General features: G+C 36.4%; 1 protein-coding gene across 2 annotated transcripts in view; it reads left to right on the top strand.

The window, feature by feature from the left end:
* The window catches only part of LOC128015761 (collagen alpha-1(VII) chain), a 66,780-nt gene extending 52,024 nt beyond the window's left edge, over positions 1–14,756 (top strand). For both annotated transcript variants that reach the window (XM_052599861.1, XM_052599862.1), the window contains exons 92-118: positions 79–123; positions 212–247; positions 357–452; positions 886–1,011; positions 1,630–1,701; positions 1,833–1,868; positions 2,809–2,868; positions 2,947–2,991; positions 3,365–3,400; positions 3,510–3,545; positions 5,190–5,246; positions 5,430–5,501; positions 6,128–6,199; positions 6,339–6,374; positions 6,477–6,557; positions 7,164–7,217; positions 7,300–7,353; positions 7,510–7,572; positions 8,555–8,617; positions 8,737–8,853; positions 9,551–9,628; positions 9,720–9,773; positions 9,917–10,754; positions 12,658–12,789; positions 12,872–12,934; positions 13,543–13,716; positions 13,877–14,756. In XM_052599861.1, coding sequence (XP_052455821.1) covers positions 79–123; positions 212–247; positions 357–452; positions 886–1,011; positions 1,630–1,701; positions 1,833–1,868; positions 2,809–2,868; positions 2,947–2,991; positions 3,365–3,400; positions 3,510–3,545; positions 5,190–5,246; positions 5,430–5,501; positions 6,128–6,199; positions 6,339–6,374; positions 6,477–6,557; positions 7,164–7,217; positions 7,300–7,353; positions 7,510–7,572; positions 8,555–8,617; positions 8,737–8,853; positions 9,551–9,628; positions 9,720–9,773; positions 9,917–10,051 — 1,524 coding nt within the window. In that variant the 3' untranslated portion in view covers positions 10,052–10,754; positions 12,658–12,789; positions 12,872–12,934; positions 13,543–13,716; positions 13,877–14,756. The remainder of the gene's footprint in view (positions 1–78; positions 124–211; positions 248–356; positions 453–885; positions 1,012–1,629; positions 1,702–1,832; positions 1,869–2,808; positions 2,869–2,946; positions 2,992–3,364; positions 3,401–3,509; positions 3,546–5,189; positions 5,247–5,429; positions 5,502–6,127; positions 6,200–6,338; positions 6,375–6,476; positions 6,558–7,163; positions 7,218–7,299; positions 7,354–7,509; positions 7,573–8,554; positions 8,618–8,736; positions 8,854–9,550; positions 9,629–9,719; positions 9,774–9,916; positions 10,755–12,657; positions 12,790–12,871; positions 12,935–13,542; positions 13,717–13,876) is intronic.
* Positions 14,757–17,981: the final 3,225 nt, after the last annotated feature.

The following is a 17,981-nucleotide window of genomic DNA, read 5'->3' as shown; positions in this document are numbered from 1 at the left end:
CATGTCTATAAGTAATTCTGAATTCTCATTTCATACTCTGTATTGATTTTTTTTTTGTGTGCCTGTTTTGTGTTTTAGGGCTCAAAAGGAGACAAAGGGCCAGCGGGGATCAAAGGAGAAAGAGTGAGAAGCATTATTATGAAAAGAGTGTTAACTAACAAGGTAATGTACAATGTGTGGAGATAGAATTGAAAGTGTTATTTACTCACAGGGTGCTGCGGGTGATCCTGGAGATCCTGGTGAGAATGTGAGTACCTGCAGTCTCTTCACAGGCAGAACTTCCAGCAACCATCATCCATTTCATCTCCACTATAATGTATGCTTCATTTAAAGAGTTTTTCACACTCATTGTTCAGGGAATGAGAGGACCATCTGGGCCCAAAGGAGTCAAAGGAGAGGCAGGTGTGGGGATGCCTGGGCCTCCAGGACAATCTGGACCCATCGGTTTGAAGGTCATTAATTAATTTTATTTTAGAGTTGTTATTGAACTGTTGCTAACAGACCTCGAACCCTAAGTGTAAACTTTGGCACGTAAAGGCCCAGGTATACTTCATTTTCCGCCTACTGTTCCATTTCGTGCACAGCCGTGTCCGCACAGCTTTCAACCACAGATGAACTTGGATGGATAAGCTGGACACATGCGCACTACCTCCAACTTGACTCATTCTGTCTTAACATTTACCTTGCACCTACACTGTTGTATGCCAATGTCCGCAGACAAAAATCATGTCACAAGGAAAGTGCACGGACCATGCGGAACGCGGATGGCCGAAGTATACTACCTCAGAAAGACCACATAGCAATGCCTTACCAGCTGCATAATCAACAACAGAAAATGTAAAAATCTAGTTTGAATATTGAATTATATACTTTATTCTGTTGTAGGGTGACCCTGGCTTACCAGGTCCTCCGGGCCCTCCTGGACCACGTGGATTGGATGGCACGCCAGGACTGGCAGGGCAGAGAGGTGAAGCAGGTCAGCCAGGACCCCCTGGACCACCAGGAGAGAGGGTTAGTAAAGTCGCCGTACATGTAGAAACAAATGTACTCTGAAAACAACACATGTTTAGGAGTACTATCATTACATAAAGTAATAGGTTTAATACTAGGGCTGGGCAAAATTAATTAATCCGATTAATTGTTTTGTAAATGACGTCGATTCGATATTGATTAAAATAAAAGATATTTTCATTTGATTAGGATAAATTAAATTGTTTTATGCCTTCATCTGATTACCAGAAAAATTAAGAAGAACATTTTATATTGCCCTATTATTGTTTAATAAAAGTACCCTATTCAAAATTGTGAAAAAAATTTAAAATACAGGCCTGTGGCTCTTCATTTCTTTTTATAAATTCACCATTTGTAAACTGATTTTTACTGTTTTTTTTTTTTTTAATTTCAATAGCATTTGTATAAAAACTACATTCACTGAATGTAATGAAAAAAATTATATAAAAAATCGAGAATCAAATCAAATTGAATCGAGAACTTGTGAATCGAAATTGAAATCGAATAGAATCGGGACATCTGAATCGATGCCCAGACATATTAAATACCATCATAGACAAAAACATTTACTGAATTTGGCTACATCTAATGATCGCAATTCCACTTGGTGCTTGTAAGGGTCTACAAGGATTTATTGGCAAAGCTGGAAACCCAGGAACACCAGGAGCTGGTGGGCCCCCAGGACTCCCTGTAAGTCACAGACGTGTTAAAATCTAATAATTGCATATAAACATTTGCATTAAGGTGTTTCTTAGAACAAGTCAATCTGTGTGTGTGTGACCCTCAGTGGTATTCATTGATGTCTCTATCTTTATATTTAGGGTACTGCAGGCCTTCCAGGACTTAAGGGTGATAAGGTAAGTGATGTGTTGCTTGGAGGGCTTACAGTTTTTAGGAGCACTACTAATTTTAAAAATTTAAGAGCGCATTCAAAAATTTAAGAACAGTTGAAGTCATGAACAAGTAACCATGAGAGAATGGAGCTTTTATGACAAAAATGAGGAACATTGTGTGAGTCGTGACAAAGAAGTTTACATTTTGATAAACCAAATAACAGTATTTTCAGTTAATTTGACCAGCTGCAAAAATAAAAAAAATAACTTTAATTTACAACAATACAATTACAATACTATTATTTAGGGCTATCTACATTTATTTGCGTTCAATCATTAAAGAACAGAGCTTAAATTTATGTGGAAACCCCCATGGTGACCTAAAGCTTTACTCTGAAGGACGCAGCACGTTAGGCTATAAATGTACATAATTCAGTCGTAGTCTTTGCAGTCTTTACTGGCATTTGCCACCTACTGAGTGTTAATTTATTCATGAGCTTCAATCTGCTCAGTTGCACCAGTGAATCTGATATTTTTCACAGACATTTACAGTCGCAAAGGTGACTAATGTTCGCACTGTAGAGCCCTGGCTTGTTGTGTATTTTTAGGGCTGTTCAGTCATGTTTCAGCATATTATATATAGTGTAAAGTTCAAAAATCTGAAAAAAATGTTTTTCCCCATTTAAACCTGAAAACAAATGCATCTTGTGCTCAAGTGCTTATTTTCATTACAGCTTATCAGAAAATCATGCTGATTAACCTTTTTACTTAAATTTGTTATACTGATTATATAATTTGCAATTAAACGTAGAAAAATACAAAATAAAAGCATTTTTAAAAACTGATACCAGCTTGTCTCTCTGCAGTTAGAGCCACTTCAAAAAGGTTCTGGACAAAAATGAAGTGAACTGCGTCACACACAGAGTCATTACCCTTTCTCTCTCACTTTTTCCTCCACATTCAGGGTGAAATTGGTGTAGGAGTGCCAGGTTCAAGAGGAGAGCGAGGAGACGCAGGGCCTAGGGTAATGTCCACAATGACTCCATCTTTTGTTCATTTCTTTGTATGCAGATTGTTATAGTGTGTGTCTTATTTTTTATAGGGAGAAGAAGGTCGGGCTGGAACAGATGGGGAGAGAGGCCCTACTGTAAATATACTCCTACTCTCCGTTCACAACATTCAGCATTCACTCATTATTCTTTACCCCACCACATCCTGTCTTTTGCACATATTGATGTCAGTCAGGCAGTAATAGTCTCTCTTGATGGGTGTCACTGATCTGAGCCCTCGTCTAGATGTGGAAAGGCTGATGCAGGCAGAGAGGTAGCTGTACGAACACGCTGTATTCATCACACTTTATATTCAGGGGCTATGATGTGTTTGTCTCCCACTCGCTGCAATTTCAAAAGCATTATGAGTCAAGGCCTCTTGCAGTGCTGCACTTCTTCTATCTACAAATTCATACAAATGCTCAGGCAAATAAGATTTATCCTTTACTGATCTGTCTGTCCCACTGATAGGGTCCTCCTGGCAGCAAAGGAAACAGAGGAGATAAGGTGTGTATAACTTTTCATCAACTTCTATAATCTGTCTCGGGCTGGTCTGTTACTTTGCTAAAATACATTCCTTTACATACACGTTTTATAAACTACCAATTCTTCACAGGGTGAACAAGGTTTTCCAGGAATCAAAGGCGAAAAGGTAATTATTTTTTTTTTTTAATATGCTCTGATCATCTTTCTTTATTACACAGCTTCCTAGAATACTTGATTCTGATTGGTCATTCTAGTATTTTTCAGTGACGGTGGATTTCACAGATTAACTTGATTCTTAAGTAATAAAATTATTTAAATGCAAATAAATATTTCAAGTGCATTTATTTATTTGTAGACATATACCGTATTTTCCAGACTATAAGTCACACTTTTTTTCATAGTTTGGCTGGTCCTGCGTCTTATAGTCAGGTGCGACTAAGGGTGCTTTCACATCTCTAGTTCGATTAATTTGGGCCGAACAAAGGGCAAACAATTATACATTGTAGCATTTTTCAGCTTTTTTGGTTCCATTTCACACCACACTGATTGCTTTGGTCTGTACCAGTTGAAACGAACCAAAGTGCAGTCACATGACAACATCTACATCACTCATTGGCCATGACGTATTTCCTAAACAGAATTTACGTGCGGAAAAATTCCAACATAACAGGGAAAGCCAGCAAACAACACGGAGACAACACAACTACACAACGACACGATTGCGCGGGCTGGTTTTGTCCCTGGCCATAATCTATTACATTGTTTGTATACACCACAATATGCAAAAAATAAATTTCTATAATGAAGCGCGGATACGGCTTGAAAACAACATTCTAATGCACTGCAAACAGCCAGAGCGGGAATCGCTCGTAACTTCAAGCGGAGGCGTGCATTAATTATTCTAACTCTGACATGCTCATGGTCATCTGACCAAATTTCTATGAGGCTCCGCACCTCCACACTACTCCAAGTTTGTCCACGAGCTGTCATGCTAAAGTGCAAACTGTCAACAAACACTTCCTCATCCCATAATGCACAACGCAGCTGACTACGGCAGCTGGTTTAGTCCAAAAATAATCAGTACTTTTTGCAGTTGGGTCTGTTCGATGTCGGATCACATTCTCACCACAAACTAACCACTCCAGAGTTCGTTTGAAAGCATACCGAGACCACCTCTACAAGCAGGTCTCGGTACGCTTGTTTGGTCCGCTTTTGGTGCACACCCAAATGCGATTGCTGCTTTCTCACCTGCCCAATCGAACCGCACCAAAGGGAGAAACGAACTCTGCTACGATTCAACCGAACTAAATGAGGCAGGTGTGAAAGCACCCTTATTTATCAAAATTAATTTGACATGAACCGAGAGAAATTAACCAAGAGAAAACATTACTGTCTACAGCCGTGAGAGGGTGCTCTATGCTGCTCATTTTCCTGTAGTCTACACTGAAGACATAGAGTGCCCTCTCGTGGCTGTAGACGGTAATGTTTTCTCTTGGTTCTAAATAAATGCGACTTATAGTCCAGTGCAACTTATATATGTTTTTGTCCTCATCATGACGTATTTTTGGACTGATGCGACTTAAACTCAGGTGCGACTTATAGTCCGAAAAATACGGTAAGCAGAATCATGTACAGAATCATGTATTATCCCAAAATAAAAACCAGAAGATTATATCATATTATGATGCGAAGTAGCAGGGTTTTGAATCACCCTAAAAGGAGGTTTCTTTTGCATATTAAACATATTATACTATTCTTTCTACATATTTAATGGATTGTATATTGCTGTATTTGATTTTGAATCTTTAAGGGAGATACTCTGCTGGTGGGGGGACCTTCAGGAGACAAAGGAGTGAAAGGAGAAACCGTGAGTCAGATTTTTTTGATTAAGTGTGTCAGGTGTTTAATGCTTTTGTGTCACTTTATGAAACGGTCATAAAGTATTCATGTGGATCTATAGATTGTTAATGAGTAAGCAAGCAACAGGATAAAGGCAGATCTGTTGGGTCGATGTAAACTAATCGATTGTATTGATCACTGCTCTCCTCAGGGGGAGAGAGGAACTAAAGGTGCACAGGGTGAAAAGGGTGCAAAGGGACAGGAAGGACCACCAGGAGAACAAGTAAGAATTGTTTTTTTCTTGTTTATAATTTTTTAATAATAGACAATTACAATAAAATGTTGTCATGCCTAAATCACTTTTATATTTATATTTTATATTTTTGGGGGGACAAAATAGTAGAAAATTTTATATGGGCTATTTATCAGTTATCAGTCTTAACATTAATAAAAAATATAATAGTGCTATTAGCCACAATTTTAATACTGGTGCATCCCTAAATAAAATGGCTATTCCCTTTTGATTTCTTTTAAAGTTTGCTCTTTCAGAACCCATCTATTTTTATTTTATGTCTCAGTTGTCTTCTAAAATTCCTCAGGTGTATGAAATATAGACAAAAATAAGAGCAGAGAGCTATAAAAAATTATGTGGATGGCTTAGCTCAGAAAATTTGTTCTTCAAAGAATCTGATGAGAAATGTTTGAGTATATTGAAATCTCTTTCTTTTGATTACAGACGTTGAGATTTCTTCTAAAACTCTATAGAAGTCATGTTAGAGTCTCTTCTTAGCGAAATAATTGGAGAAGCAAGACACTCAACTAGTTCCCCCTTTAATCTCATTGCTGTCTAAGAGAAATGACAAAGATATTGAAGAGATCTCATTTGTGATTTTTCGATCATATCTCCAGGGTCTGAGAGGGGAGCCGGGAGAGAGAGGTTCCACTGGCTTCCAGGGAGCGCGTGGTCCTGGTGGCCAGAAGGTGAAAAATACTTTCCCTTTCTTCACAAATGAACAAGAATAAACATATGCATATACCTGAATACATTTGGGAATGTTTGCTTATGCACATAGATGTGTGTGAAGGCCATATTGATCAAACATTTGCTTATCATTTGCAGGGAGAAGCAGGGCAGCCAGGTATCCCAGGAGAAGCAGTGCGTATTCTTATTCAGATGCCTATAACATCAGCGCATGACTGGCACATACAGTCCCCAGACTCAGTCATTTCCTCATGACTACTTATCTGTTCTCTACAGGGAACACCTGGTAAAGATGGTCTGTCTGGCATGAGAGGAGAGAAGGGAGAGGTTGGGCCTGTAGGTCATCGAGGCCTCAAGGTGTGTTTATATGTGTGTGTGCGCATTTTAATAGTTGTCTCTTTGATTTAAACTCAAACTGACTATTTATAAGTTATTATCGCTGACCTTGAGTAGCCCTTCAGACCAGATGATCACACTGCTTATAATTCCACCACAGTTTGGATTCCAGGCCATTGTGTCTGACGTTCATCTGCATATGTACCTCAGAGCCATTGTATTAAAGTTTTTGTGTGTGAATATGTGTGTGCGTTTGCGTGCATGTGTGTAAAAATTGATTTGTCGAGTGCAGTGAGGCACATGAAGACTCCTGTGTATGAATCATTCCTCTCAGGGAGACATGGGCCGCTGCAGACAGTACTAGCTGCCCTTCAGCCAGCGGCAACATAGACACGCACTTTCACATTGCAGATAAGAACTTTTATCTGGATTCAACATCCCAGATAGGCCTCTATCTGTTGTCACTAATGAGAAAGACAGTAATTGAAGGATGTGTGTGAGTTTGTGTGCTTGTGCGTATGACTGACACATGAATAGTGCTTTATTCTTTCTAGTAATTTCTCCTGTGACATTACTCCCTGTAACATTGAGTGATTGACAGTTTGACTGAGCTTTAATGGTTTACAGGGAGAACGAGGATCCAAGGGAGCATGTGGACCAAGCGGACCAAAGGGAGACAAGGTGAGTAATAAGGAGAGGTCAAGGAAAGTTTTTGTTGTGTGGCGATGTTTTGCTGGGAGTGATGAATTGTGTCTGTTCGTAGGGGGATGCTGGGATAAATGGCAGACCGGGATTGCCAGGGAGGAAAGGCGAGCAGGTATGTATTTAACTAACTGTAAGTTATTATTATTATTTTTATTATTGTGTATTCTTCTGTTATCACACTATTTGCTTGAAATAAATAAATAAATAAAATTATGTGTGAGGCATGTATGCGATTCCTATCTTGCCTTGATGGCAAATTTTATTTTAGGGTGAAGTCGGGTCTCCAGGTCTCACAGGAAGTCCAGGGAAGGAGGGACTGATTGGAGCCAAGGTAAGAGCATATTTCATTGGAAACATATTGGTCTAAGAATATATTCAATAATAGTGTTGTCACGATACATCATTTCACAATTGTACAGTAATTGTTGATTTAATTGATGGAGCACATATGTCACTGAACAAGTAAAAAAAAAAATCTAAATATTAATAGAAATAATTAAAACAATTCCATGCTGCCTTAGTGTTTCAGTTTTTTCCAAGTAATTATAATGTGTAATATGTACACTACCGTTCAAAAGTGTTATCATTAGGATTTTTTTTTCTGTTCAGCAAGTATGACAATAAAGACATTAATAATGTTACAAAAGATTTATTTAAAATAAATGCCCTTGTTTGGAACTTTCTATTCATCAAAGAATCCAAAAAAAAAAGTGGATCATGGTTTCCCAAAAATGCTGCATAACTGTTTTTTTATGTTACTTGAGCACTCACTAAGTCAGAATAATAGAATGAAATATCTGAAGGATCACGTGACACTGAAGACTGGATTGTGATGCCTCTAAAAATTCAGCTTTGCATCACAGGAATAAAATGCAATATAACATACATTAATATATATATCACAATATTATAAGTTAGACTGTATTTTCATCAGATAAATGCAGCCTTGAAAGACTTCTTTTCAAAAAATCTTTACCAACCCCAAACCTTTGACCTGTAGCGTATATTATTAAAGAATGTATCATTTGTATTTTATTACAACGTAAAAATAAAGATCAACATTTTCATCACAGTTGGCTCGAATCGAATCTCTACTAATAATACTAGAATTTATTATTATTTTAAGATTTATTTGTACCAACTTACCAATTCTTTTAAAATCCTTTCTGAATAAGCCAGTGGACAACAAAATGAACTATTTTATTGTAACATAGTAATACATATTCTGCAATCCTTCCAATTTCAAGAGTGAAGTTGAAAAGGTACAATAAAACTTTAAACAAATCGTATAACATTCATCGGTTGATGTCCAGGGTGACAGAGGTTTTGATGGAGTTTTGGGGCCGAAAGGATCACAAGGAGAGAAAGGTGAACGGGTGAGTAAACCTACATCTTTAGCTCCCCTGCTGTTTAAGACTAAAACTGCTGATCTCAGTGAAGTGGCTTATTAAATGTTCCACCTACTCCTCTTTCCACTCTTACTCCTGCTTTTTAGGGCCAACCTGGTATCCCTGGCCCCCCTGGACTAAGAGGAACAGATGGACCCCTTGGTCTAACAGGCCCTCAAGGACCTGCTGGAGGTAAAGGTCCAGAGGGCCTGCAGGGGCAAAAGGTATCAAACTTACTTTACAGTACTGTATATGCGCAAAGGGACATTTACATAATTATAGCTATTGCTATTCATGTCTATGTTTCTATACATTCGTTTTTTTCAGCAGGAGGGTTTCATCGACATTGGACCACACAGCATGCTTTTTAAGATTATAAATCAGAATACTAATCAGAAAATCAGAAAACTTTAAATCAGAATACAGTAAATAACAAGAAAACTCTGATGTGAATATATGTCTGCAACTGTATCTCTTAATTCATATTGATATCCAGTGAGTTACTGAACTTTCACTGACATTATGAATGTGAATTTTCTGCATTTTTAAAAAATACACACAGCACAGTAATATTCTGGGCTCATTTTTGTCATAACCTGTGGTTCAGCAAACTTAATTAAATTAATTAATTAGAGCTAATTCAGTGAGGATGTGAGTTTAGTCCATGATTCAGACCACTCTTACTCTTTTCAGACTCATTTGTCAGACAGTTTGACAGATTCATTACAGTCTTTCTCTCATCACATACAGTACAATTCTATTTATTTTATCTAATTATTTCTTTTTTTGTGATATGTTTTGTATTGATTTTGAGCAGTAGTGCAGTGCTGCTCCTGAATAGCACTTAAGGAAACACTGAATCATATGCAGAAGAAGCCATGGTTAGTTCATCATGTGTGAGATATCAAATATTTATTGTAGGGAGAAAGAGGTCCTCCAGGCCCTTCTATGGTTGGCCCACGTGGCATACCTGGGATCCCAGGAGAAAGAGGAGAACAGGTTACTCTATACACCTTCTTGTCCTCTGCATTTTCTCTCCATACTGTACATCTGTCATCACTAAATGTGTCTCTCTGTGTTTTTATATCAGGGTGAGATTGGCACTGATGGACCTAAAGGAGACCGAGGACAACCAGGCATGACGGTCAGAAACAAATAGATGTTTATGATTCATGATTTATTGTAATGTCATCATGCATATTTTATCCTGCTACTCGAGTCTCCTTGAATCCTCAAGATAAGTGACAGTGACACAAAGACTCCTTGCATCTCTCTTTGCTCTTAAAGGAAGATGAGATTCGGGCTTATGTTCGAAGAGAGATGAACCTGCATTGTGGTGAGTGGATAACCGTCATTTATCTCTATCGGCAACAATTTTCCATTATCATCAATGATCATTTCACATTTTGTTTCACATTTTAAAGACCAGAAATCAAAACAAATCCTCTACAGCAACTTTCATTTTTGGAGCTAAGCTGCACTGAACAAAAAATAATATTAATTAATTGCCATTATTTTGGCATTGTTTTAAACCACATGAATGGCAAATTAAATTTACTTCAATGTCTTACGAAAGAATCACGATAAATGAAATATGGGATGAAATCAACCTTGCATACTTTTTTTTTTCCATTGTATTTTATTTTATTTTTTCACTTGGGAATACATTTTACAGTAGTCTGCTGATTGATGTGGATTTCTCTTGTATCAATCAATTGTCTCTCTTTCTCTCTTTCCCCCTAAGCTTGTGGAGGTAAGTTTTGACTTATATAGCCTCAATATAGCCAGTAGATATTTTCCAGTCATTGCATCTGTAACTTATGTGCACACAATACACTAACAGTAGGTTTGTGTGATCTCAGTCTGTATAAACCTTGTTGTTGAATATGTTCGTGAGAATTACCAGGATTTGTGCATGCTAAATTGTTGATGTAGTGCATGAACTTTGAGTACATCTTTACACGCATGGATGCTTGTGTTCACTGACGGGTTTTACTATCTTTTGTGTGATTCGTTATGGGCGTGTTCTCAGGTGTTCAGGAAGTTGAGAAACCTGTACAAGTGCAGGCTTACCGAAGCTCCTCCACGTCCCCAGAGCGCTCACCAATCCAAGGGGACGAGGAGGGTGAGTCCTATCCTCAGCTCATCCTTTATTTTCTGTTTATCCTCCTCTCTTCTAAACTGAAAACTTTTGTCACTCTGTCCTCAATTTATGAATTTTTTTTAAAGGGCTAGTTTAAAGAAAATAACAATTAAATTCTGTCATGCTTTTACTCATACGTGGAACACAAAAGATGATATTTTGAAGAATGTTCACACTGAGCTGTTTGCATGCAGGTTCTTAAGCCGATTATGCTTAATAAGCCGAAAACACACTCGGTCATGTAAACGAAGTAACCCGTTTTCTTTTACTGGTGTAAGGTCATAAACGGTGTAAGCATAAACCCGTTGCAACAGGAAGTTTTACTACGATTTCGCATGGCATGTAAATGCATTAACTTTCTATCGGGTAACATCTTGCAGTAAAGAAAGAAAGGAAATATATTAAAAAAGCTGACTTTTTTCATGACTCAGAAGCTCACAGTGCTGCGTTTATAACTACATGAGAGGATCATACACAAGCTGTAAGTTTCCAGAGATGTTGCAAGCTTAATCTAACATCACAACTGACAAATGTATGGAAAAATCAGAGTCAGATATGCAAATGATTGTATTTTGATGTCACTACAGGGAAATAACCTGATTTATTAATAAAATCATGTAAAAGCCGCTTGCTTTTATTGTCATGTTACTGATGTCCATGTAAACAGGGAAAACTGATTATTTTAATAAGCTGATATTTGTGAGTTATCAGCTTACTGGTCTGCATGTAAACGTGCTCACTGATGTTTTCCATACCACGAAAGCCCATATGACTTATGTACCAAGTATAACTAACCTATCTATCTCTTGCCCTTGTTGAAACAAAAAGTGTGCTTACCGGTACCTCTATTGAATGTGCAGCTGTAACATACATACAGCATTCATAGCACATTTTTTGTTGTGCTTTAAAGAATTACACTTTTTGATGTGTTGGCTTACAAAAAGCACATACATTTTAACTGTAGTTTGTTATTCAATATTACACTGTTTTAAATGTACTAAATTGCATCTTTTTCATTGCAAATGTGTCATTACCAATATATTTCTATTAGTGCTGTCAGATTAACACGTTAAAGCAGGAAGGATGATTCAATATATTTATATAAATATTTATAAAAAAAAATACATATTTATACTATATTATTAGCCGCACACAAGAATACGTTTTCTGCATGTATTTATGCTTTTATTTGAATGAAAACAGAGCATCTGTGCAGCGAGGCAGACACAGAAGAGCGTACGCTGCTTGCGTTCAGCGGATATTCTCCAAACTGGTGTTACAGTGATGCGGACAGACACAGAAGAGACGAATTGTTGAATAAAGTTATTTTTGTATTTTTCAAGTACAAAAAGTATTCTTGTTGCTTCATAACGTTACGGTTAAACCACTGGAGGCAGATGGACTATTCTGACAACGTCTTTCATCCTTTTCTGGACCTTGACAGTGTAATTTATTTGGCAGTTAATGGGACAGTCACAAGCCTCCCGGTTTTCATGCAAAATATCTAAAATTGTGTACCGAAGACGAACAAAGCTTTTATGGGTTTGGAACAACAATGGTAGTCACTCTGCGTTATTTAAAAATGCAGTATCGACATTAACAAAACATCTCATTGTCATGTTCTGTGGAACTAAATCATACAGGTTTGAAACAAGGATGATTAAATGATGACAGAATTAAACTTTTTCTCTTTAAGCTACCCCTTTAAACAGAAACTATGTTTCTGCCTTAAACATAAGAGAGATATGTTAAATACATGGTTGTATATAACATTATCTAGTTGCACATGTACATTGATTGCTTTCAAACTACAATATCCCAGCATTCTAAACTGATTTCCAGTAGCCCTCACATTCTTTGTGCATCCATGCACATTTTTTTGCAGGTCATAAGCTGCATGTTGTGATGAACACAAACGATCCAGACTATGAGGACATTTACTCTATAGAGACCTATGATGATGACGCTCCAGTAGAGGAGATTGCTGACTATGACAGCACAGTCAATAAAAGCCAGGGTATGCCAATTTTTTCCTGTAGAAAAAAGTTTGTCTGTAGCTTTCTGTGTAGACATAGTATAATATATGGTTATTTTGGCAGGTCAAACCATCTCTTTTGATTCATTAAAAGCTGAAAGGACAAAATTTGAGGTGAAAGGTGAAGGTGAGCCAAAACCTCTTATTCATTATGGAGATTAAATTCTCCTTTCAATCATCTTTACGCAGTATACCAAACAGTGTCGATGGTGCATATTTTATTCTCCACATTTTACTGCTTTTCCATGTCTTTGTTGGGAATAAAGTGCTTAGAAATGTTATCTGTAGGAATGTATTAAACTTTTGTTGATGTGAACTCGATGATGGATTATCATAATTTTGCACTGTGTAATTGCTGCAAACTATTGTTCTTTGCTGTGCTCACTTCCTGTTGTTTCTCTGTATCATCTCTATGCTGTCAACCCGCTGACTCATCTGTATAACAGCTCCTAGTATAAGATTGCAAGCAGCTGTCCTGCCACAGAAACTAGCTGGACATTTCTACAGATCTCTGTGGTGCTATGAACTTTAGAGACATGCCATAATGACAAGATTAAAAGATGAATCTGCCTTGCGTGCATTTGTGCACTTCAGCAATGGCTTTCTCCATATTGTTCAATTTGCATTAATTCAGGATAGAACTTTTGTTGTGTTTTCTGTGGAACAAAATAAGAATTGGTATGTATTCTTTACCATTCAGACACTTAATTATTTTTGTTTAATGTGTGTTTTTAGACTCCTGCATCTTGCCCATGGAAGAGGGTAATTGTTCCCGTTATACTCTGCGCTGGTACTTTAACTCTGAAGTGGGCGTCTGTAGACCTTTTATTTACAGCGGCTGTGGAGGAAATGCTAACCGCTTTTTACAAAAGGAAGAATGTGAGGAACTCTGTCTACAAGAGTAAGAAGGTATATTAACATGCACTGATTAATACAAAAGGCTGAAGGTATCAAATGGTGCAATAATGCATATAATGGTCATGTAAATAAATGATTAATTGCATGGGATAGGTGTGATTTCTGCACTGTATCTGTAAGAGTTTTTCTCACAATCCTATCTATGTTACAGAATTGTTTTTTAGCTTGAAGACAAGAGTTGACTATAAATGGAGGATCACTAACTCGTCAGCAATAAAAACATTGAAACCGTAGTGTTTAACACTGCCATCATGCACAAGAGATCAAAGTAAAGATTGATGTCAACACATTTTCCTCAACGGGACAAGCAAATTTTAAATATTGATCAGGTCTTTAAGGTTTATCTTGTTTATTTATTTTGTGTCTGTTGAGCTGGCAAACATCTGTTAATCTTCCTGCCAAACTGGATACATTGTTATACATATAAATATAAATATATATATATATATATATATATATATATATATATATATATATATATATATATATATATATATATATATATATATATGCGCGCACACACACACACACATTACTTGCTTTAACACATGTTAATTAGTCCAGTCAGTAACTGCATACAATACTATCTTTCATTTTTTCTCCTTAATGTCGCACATTTACAACCACTGACATTCTCTCAGGTGCTGAAAACAGAAACTAAAACACGCATTGTGATATTCTTAACTAATTCATCTTGGACTTGTTCGTGGAATAAGTCTGTGCTGTACAAAATTGTACTGTAAATGTAGATCTGTATTTTTATCTGCTTGAAAATGAGAATGAATGTTCTTGTATTATTAGATGCTGCATGTTTACTTGGACAAATGGTGCTATTTGTAAAGCTATTTTTATATTTTTGACTGATTTGAATGTTTTCATGTATTACGCTCATTATATTATGTGTTTATTTCCATTATAGTATAAGGATTTTACAGTCATGTTCATTTTATGTGATGTTGGAGCAATTTACAGATTTCTTTGCACATTTTTAATAGCACAATAAAAGTAGTAATTTTCTAAATATACATTCATACATTGTAAAGTGATCTTTTCTACGTGTTCCATATTTGCTTGAAATAACCATTTGTTTGTGCATCAATCCTAGTCATACTTGTGATGATTCACTGATGATCCTGGACCGTCTTGTTAAGATGCCAGTGTACACTCATTACTACTCCTCCGGGGCTGTCACTCAAACACTGTTTTCATATGAATTTCTACTCATATTTATTCATTGGCTGCATTTTAGCCAGTCCATCTGTTAGGGTATTTTGTTCTATACTCTCATGCCTGCCTAATAACATTGTTTGAGTCTTATGTTTTTATTCTGTTCTTTCTTGAGATTATTCTTTCGTTGTGCCTTTTAATGAGTTTATTGTAATGTCAGTCACTGACAACTGCATCGAATTCACTGAAGTGCTTACAGAGGTCAACCATGTCTTAATCTAGATCATGTTTTAATCAAGCCTTGGGTGCACTGAATATTTAAAAAAATAAATAGCTTTCGTGTAGATGCATTCCTCATTCTCTCGGATCATTGCATATGCCTTTTAAAGGGCCCTTTCCAGATCCACTAAATATCCTTGGGAAGGAAGGAGTTAATTGCATTTTAAAAGATTAGGTGACATTGAATTTGACATTGAAAAGCAGTCTTTGCCTTTTCATTATTGTGCTGAGCATTAGAGTTCATAGAGGAAACGTATACACTGGAAAACAATGGGTAGAAATTATTTTAATTTAGAAATTGCTTGAAAAGAATCGGCAAGTAAACATTGAATTATATGTGAAATTTTGAAGTAGAAAGACTGAAGTAGAATTTTCTTGTAAGACATACTCCAATAAAATGTTTTATTTACAACTTCAAAAATATTTTTACAGTGTACTTAACCCTAAAAAGGACAACGTATCCTGAGGGGCTGTAGGGAGAGGGAGGGAAATTGTAGGTCTCATTTCTGGGTTTCATGTTGAAAGGGTGTTTGTTGTGAATATGTTCATACATTTTTTGTTTAGCTCACAGGCAACATTTTAAAACAACATGACCATCTGTAGTGAGAAATCTACAGATCTTCAGATAAAAGTATATATTTCACATATTTATAATATTTGCAAGGGATTTTTATATTTAAAAGTAGTTGTTAATGGTAAGCTTATTACATTTATGTTGCAATTTTATTAATTTAATTTTTACATTTTTCATAATCTAAAAAATTATGACTTTTGTACAGTCATGGCCAAAAGTTTTGGCAGTGACATTAATTTTGTGTTTTGCAAAGTTTGCTGCAGAAGCTTTTGTGATGTTCATTTTCATTGTTTTTAGATTATTGTGTTACGTGATCAGATGTATTTAAATAATTGCTAAAAGCTTCATTGTTCAAAAAATGAACTTTTCACACACACACACAAAAAAAATCACTGTTTTTTGATCCTGACACGAAATGACCAGCTAACATTTAATTGACTAATCATATCAACAGCACATGTGAAAGTGTGAATGAGTACTAGTCAGGTGAAATCACGATCATACTAGATTGTGAGAGCAGACTGATTGTTATAAAAGGAGAGAAGAAGTGTTCTTGTTAGCAATGGTTACCTTCAAAGAAATGTGTGTAGCAGTCATCGCTTTAAATCGAAATGGCCTCACATGCAAGGAAATAGCTACAAAGAATATAACCCCTAAAACACCATTTACCAGATAATAAGGAATGTCAAGGAGAGAGTTTCGTTGGTTTGAGAGCATCTGCACACAGAGTGAGGCCAAGACTTTTGGACAATGGCCTGGTGTCAAGAAGTGCAGCAAAAAAGCCACTTCTCTCCAATAAAAACATGAAGGACAGACTGAAATTCTGCAGGAATTACAAGGACTGTACTGCAGTAAGCTCCCTGCCGACTGTTTGGAGGTGACCACTAGGCTACCATGAGTCCTGGGATGTGCCAACAGTGAAGACCTGAGACCATCAATGTGTGGGGTTGCTTTTGAACCAAGGGAGTGGACTCTCTCATAATTTTGCCCAAAAATACTGCCGTGAATAAAGAATGGTATCAAAACGTCCTGCAAGAGCGACTTCTTCCAATGATCCATTAGCAATTTGGTGTTCCGTGTATTTTCCAGCATGATGGAGCACCATGTCACAAAGAAAGAGAGATGAAGAAGTGGCTCAGAGATTATTACATTGAAATTTTGGATTTGTGGCCAGGCAACTCCCCGGATCTCAATCCCATAGAGAACCTGTGGTCAGTCTTACAAGGCGAGTGGTCAAACAGAGGCTCAAAAATTGTGATCAACTCCGAGAACTAATAAGGTAAGAATCGATGGCCATCAGTAAGGATTTGGCCGTGGAGCTAATATTCAGCCAGAGCGTTAGAAGAACAAGTTTCAACACTGTAAATATTGACTCATTATTTATATATATTAGGGCTGGGCAAGTTCAATTCTGCATGATTGCCTGGATATTTCTGAGAGACAAAAGCGATAGATGTGTAAAGCAATATATTGTGAGAGGGCCATGTGTTACCGCACTCTACTGCAATGGGTCCTGCGATTGCGCAGGTCTCTAACAGGAAGGTGCCTGATGTTTTGATCAAGGCTCTGGACTCTAAACATAACTTGTTTTTCTGTAACAAACTATAAAATATTTTCTGTAAAATAGTTAATATCCTAGCAGTGACAAATAGCTTGTTTTGTATATAATTTAATTACATCAATGTTATAAATTTAGATTTACTATAAATATTTTAACTGCTACAATGTAAAAGGAATACTGCTGTAAAAATCACCTTATTTGTTAAAAGTGTTTGCTAAGCATGTTATTGCACTTTTGTTCATATAGAAGTAGATACTTTTAAATGTAAAAGTGCACAATACACTATTTTTTAATGTTTTAAATGCATATATATATTACACACACCCCAGGATACATCGCACATTTGAGGGTATAAATAAAACAAAAATAAATTAATTTGCGTAATAAATATAAATGGCATTTTACTTGTTCAACAGAATTTTACAAATAATGTTTAGTTTAAGTTATGAGAGAATAAATGTGGTTGCTTTTTTTTTCAAGGGTCAAGGTCTTTTTTTTTTATGTTAAAAAAAGACTATGTCTTAAGACGATGGAAAATAGCAATATATTCATTTTCTGATTTCTCTTTATGGTCTTGCCCTTTATAGGGTTAAACTCATATTTACATAATGTTTACAGCTCGCATGCTTAGTGTAATGCCGATTATGAAATAAATAAAAAATATATATAGGCTAG

The sequence above is a fragment of the Carassius gibelio genome, chromosome A6, assembly GCF_023724105.1.
Source record: "Carassius gibelio isolate Cgi1373 ecotype wild population from Czech Republic chromosome A6, carGib1.2-hapl.c, whole genome shotgun sequence".
NCBI lineage: Eukaryota > Metazoa > Chordata > Actinopteri > Cypriniformes > Cyprinidae > Carassius > Carassius gibelio.
Note: the sequence above shows the minus strand (reverse complement) of the source record. Positions and strands in the feature narration are given on the sequence as shown.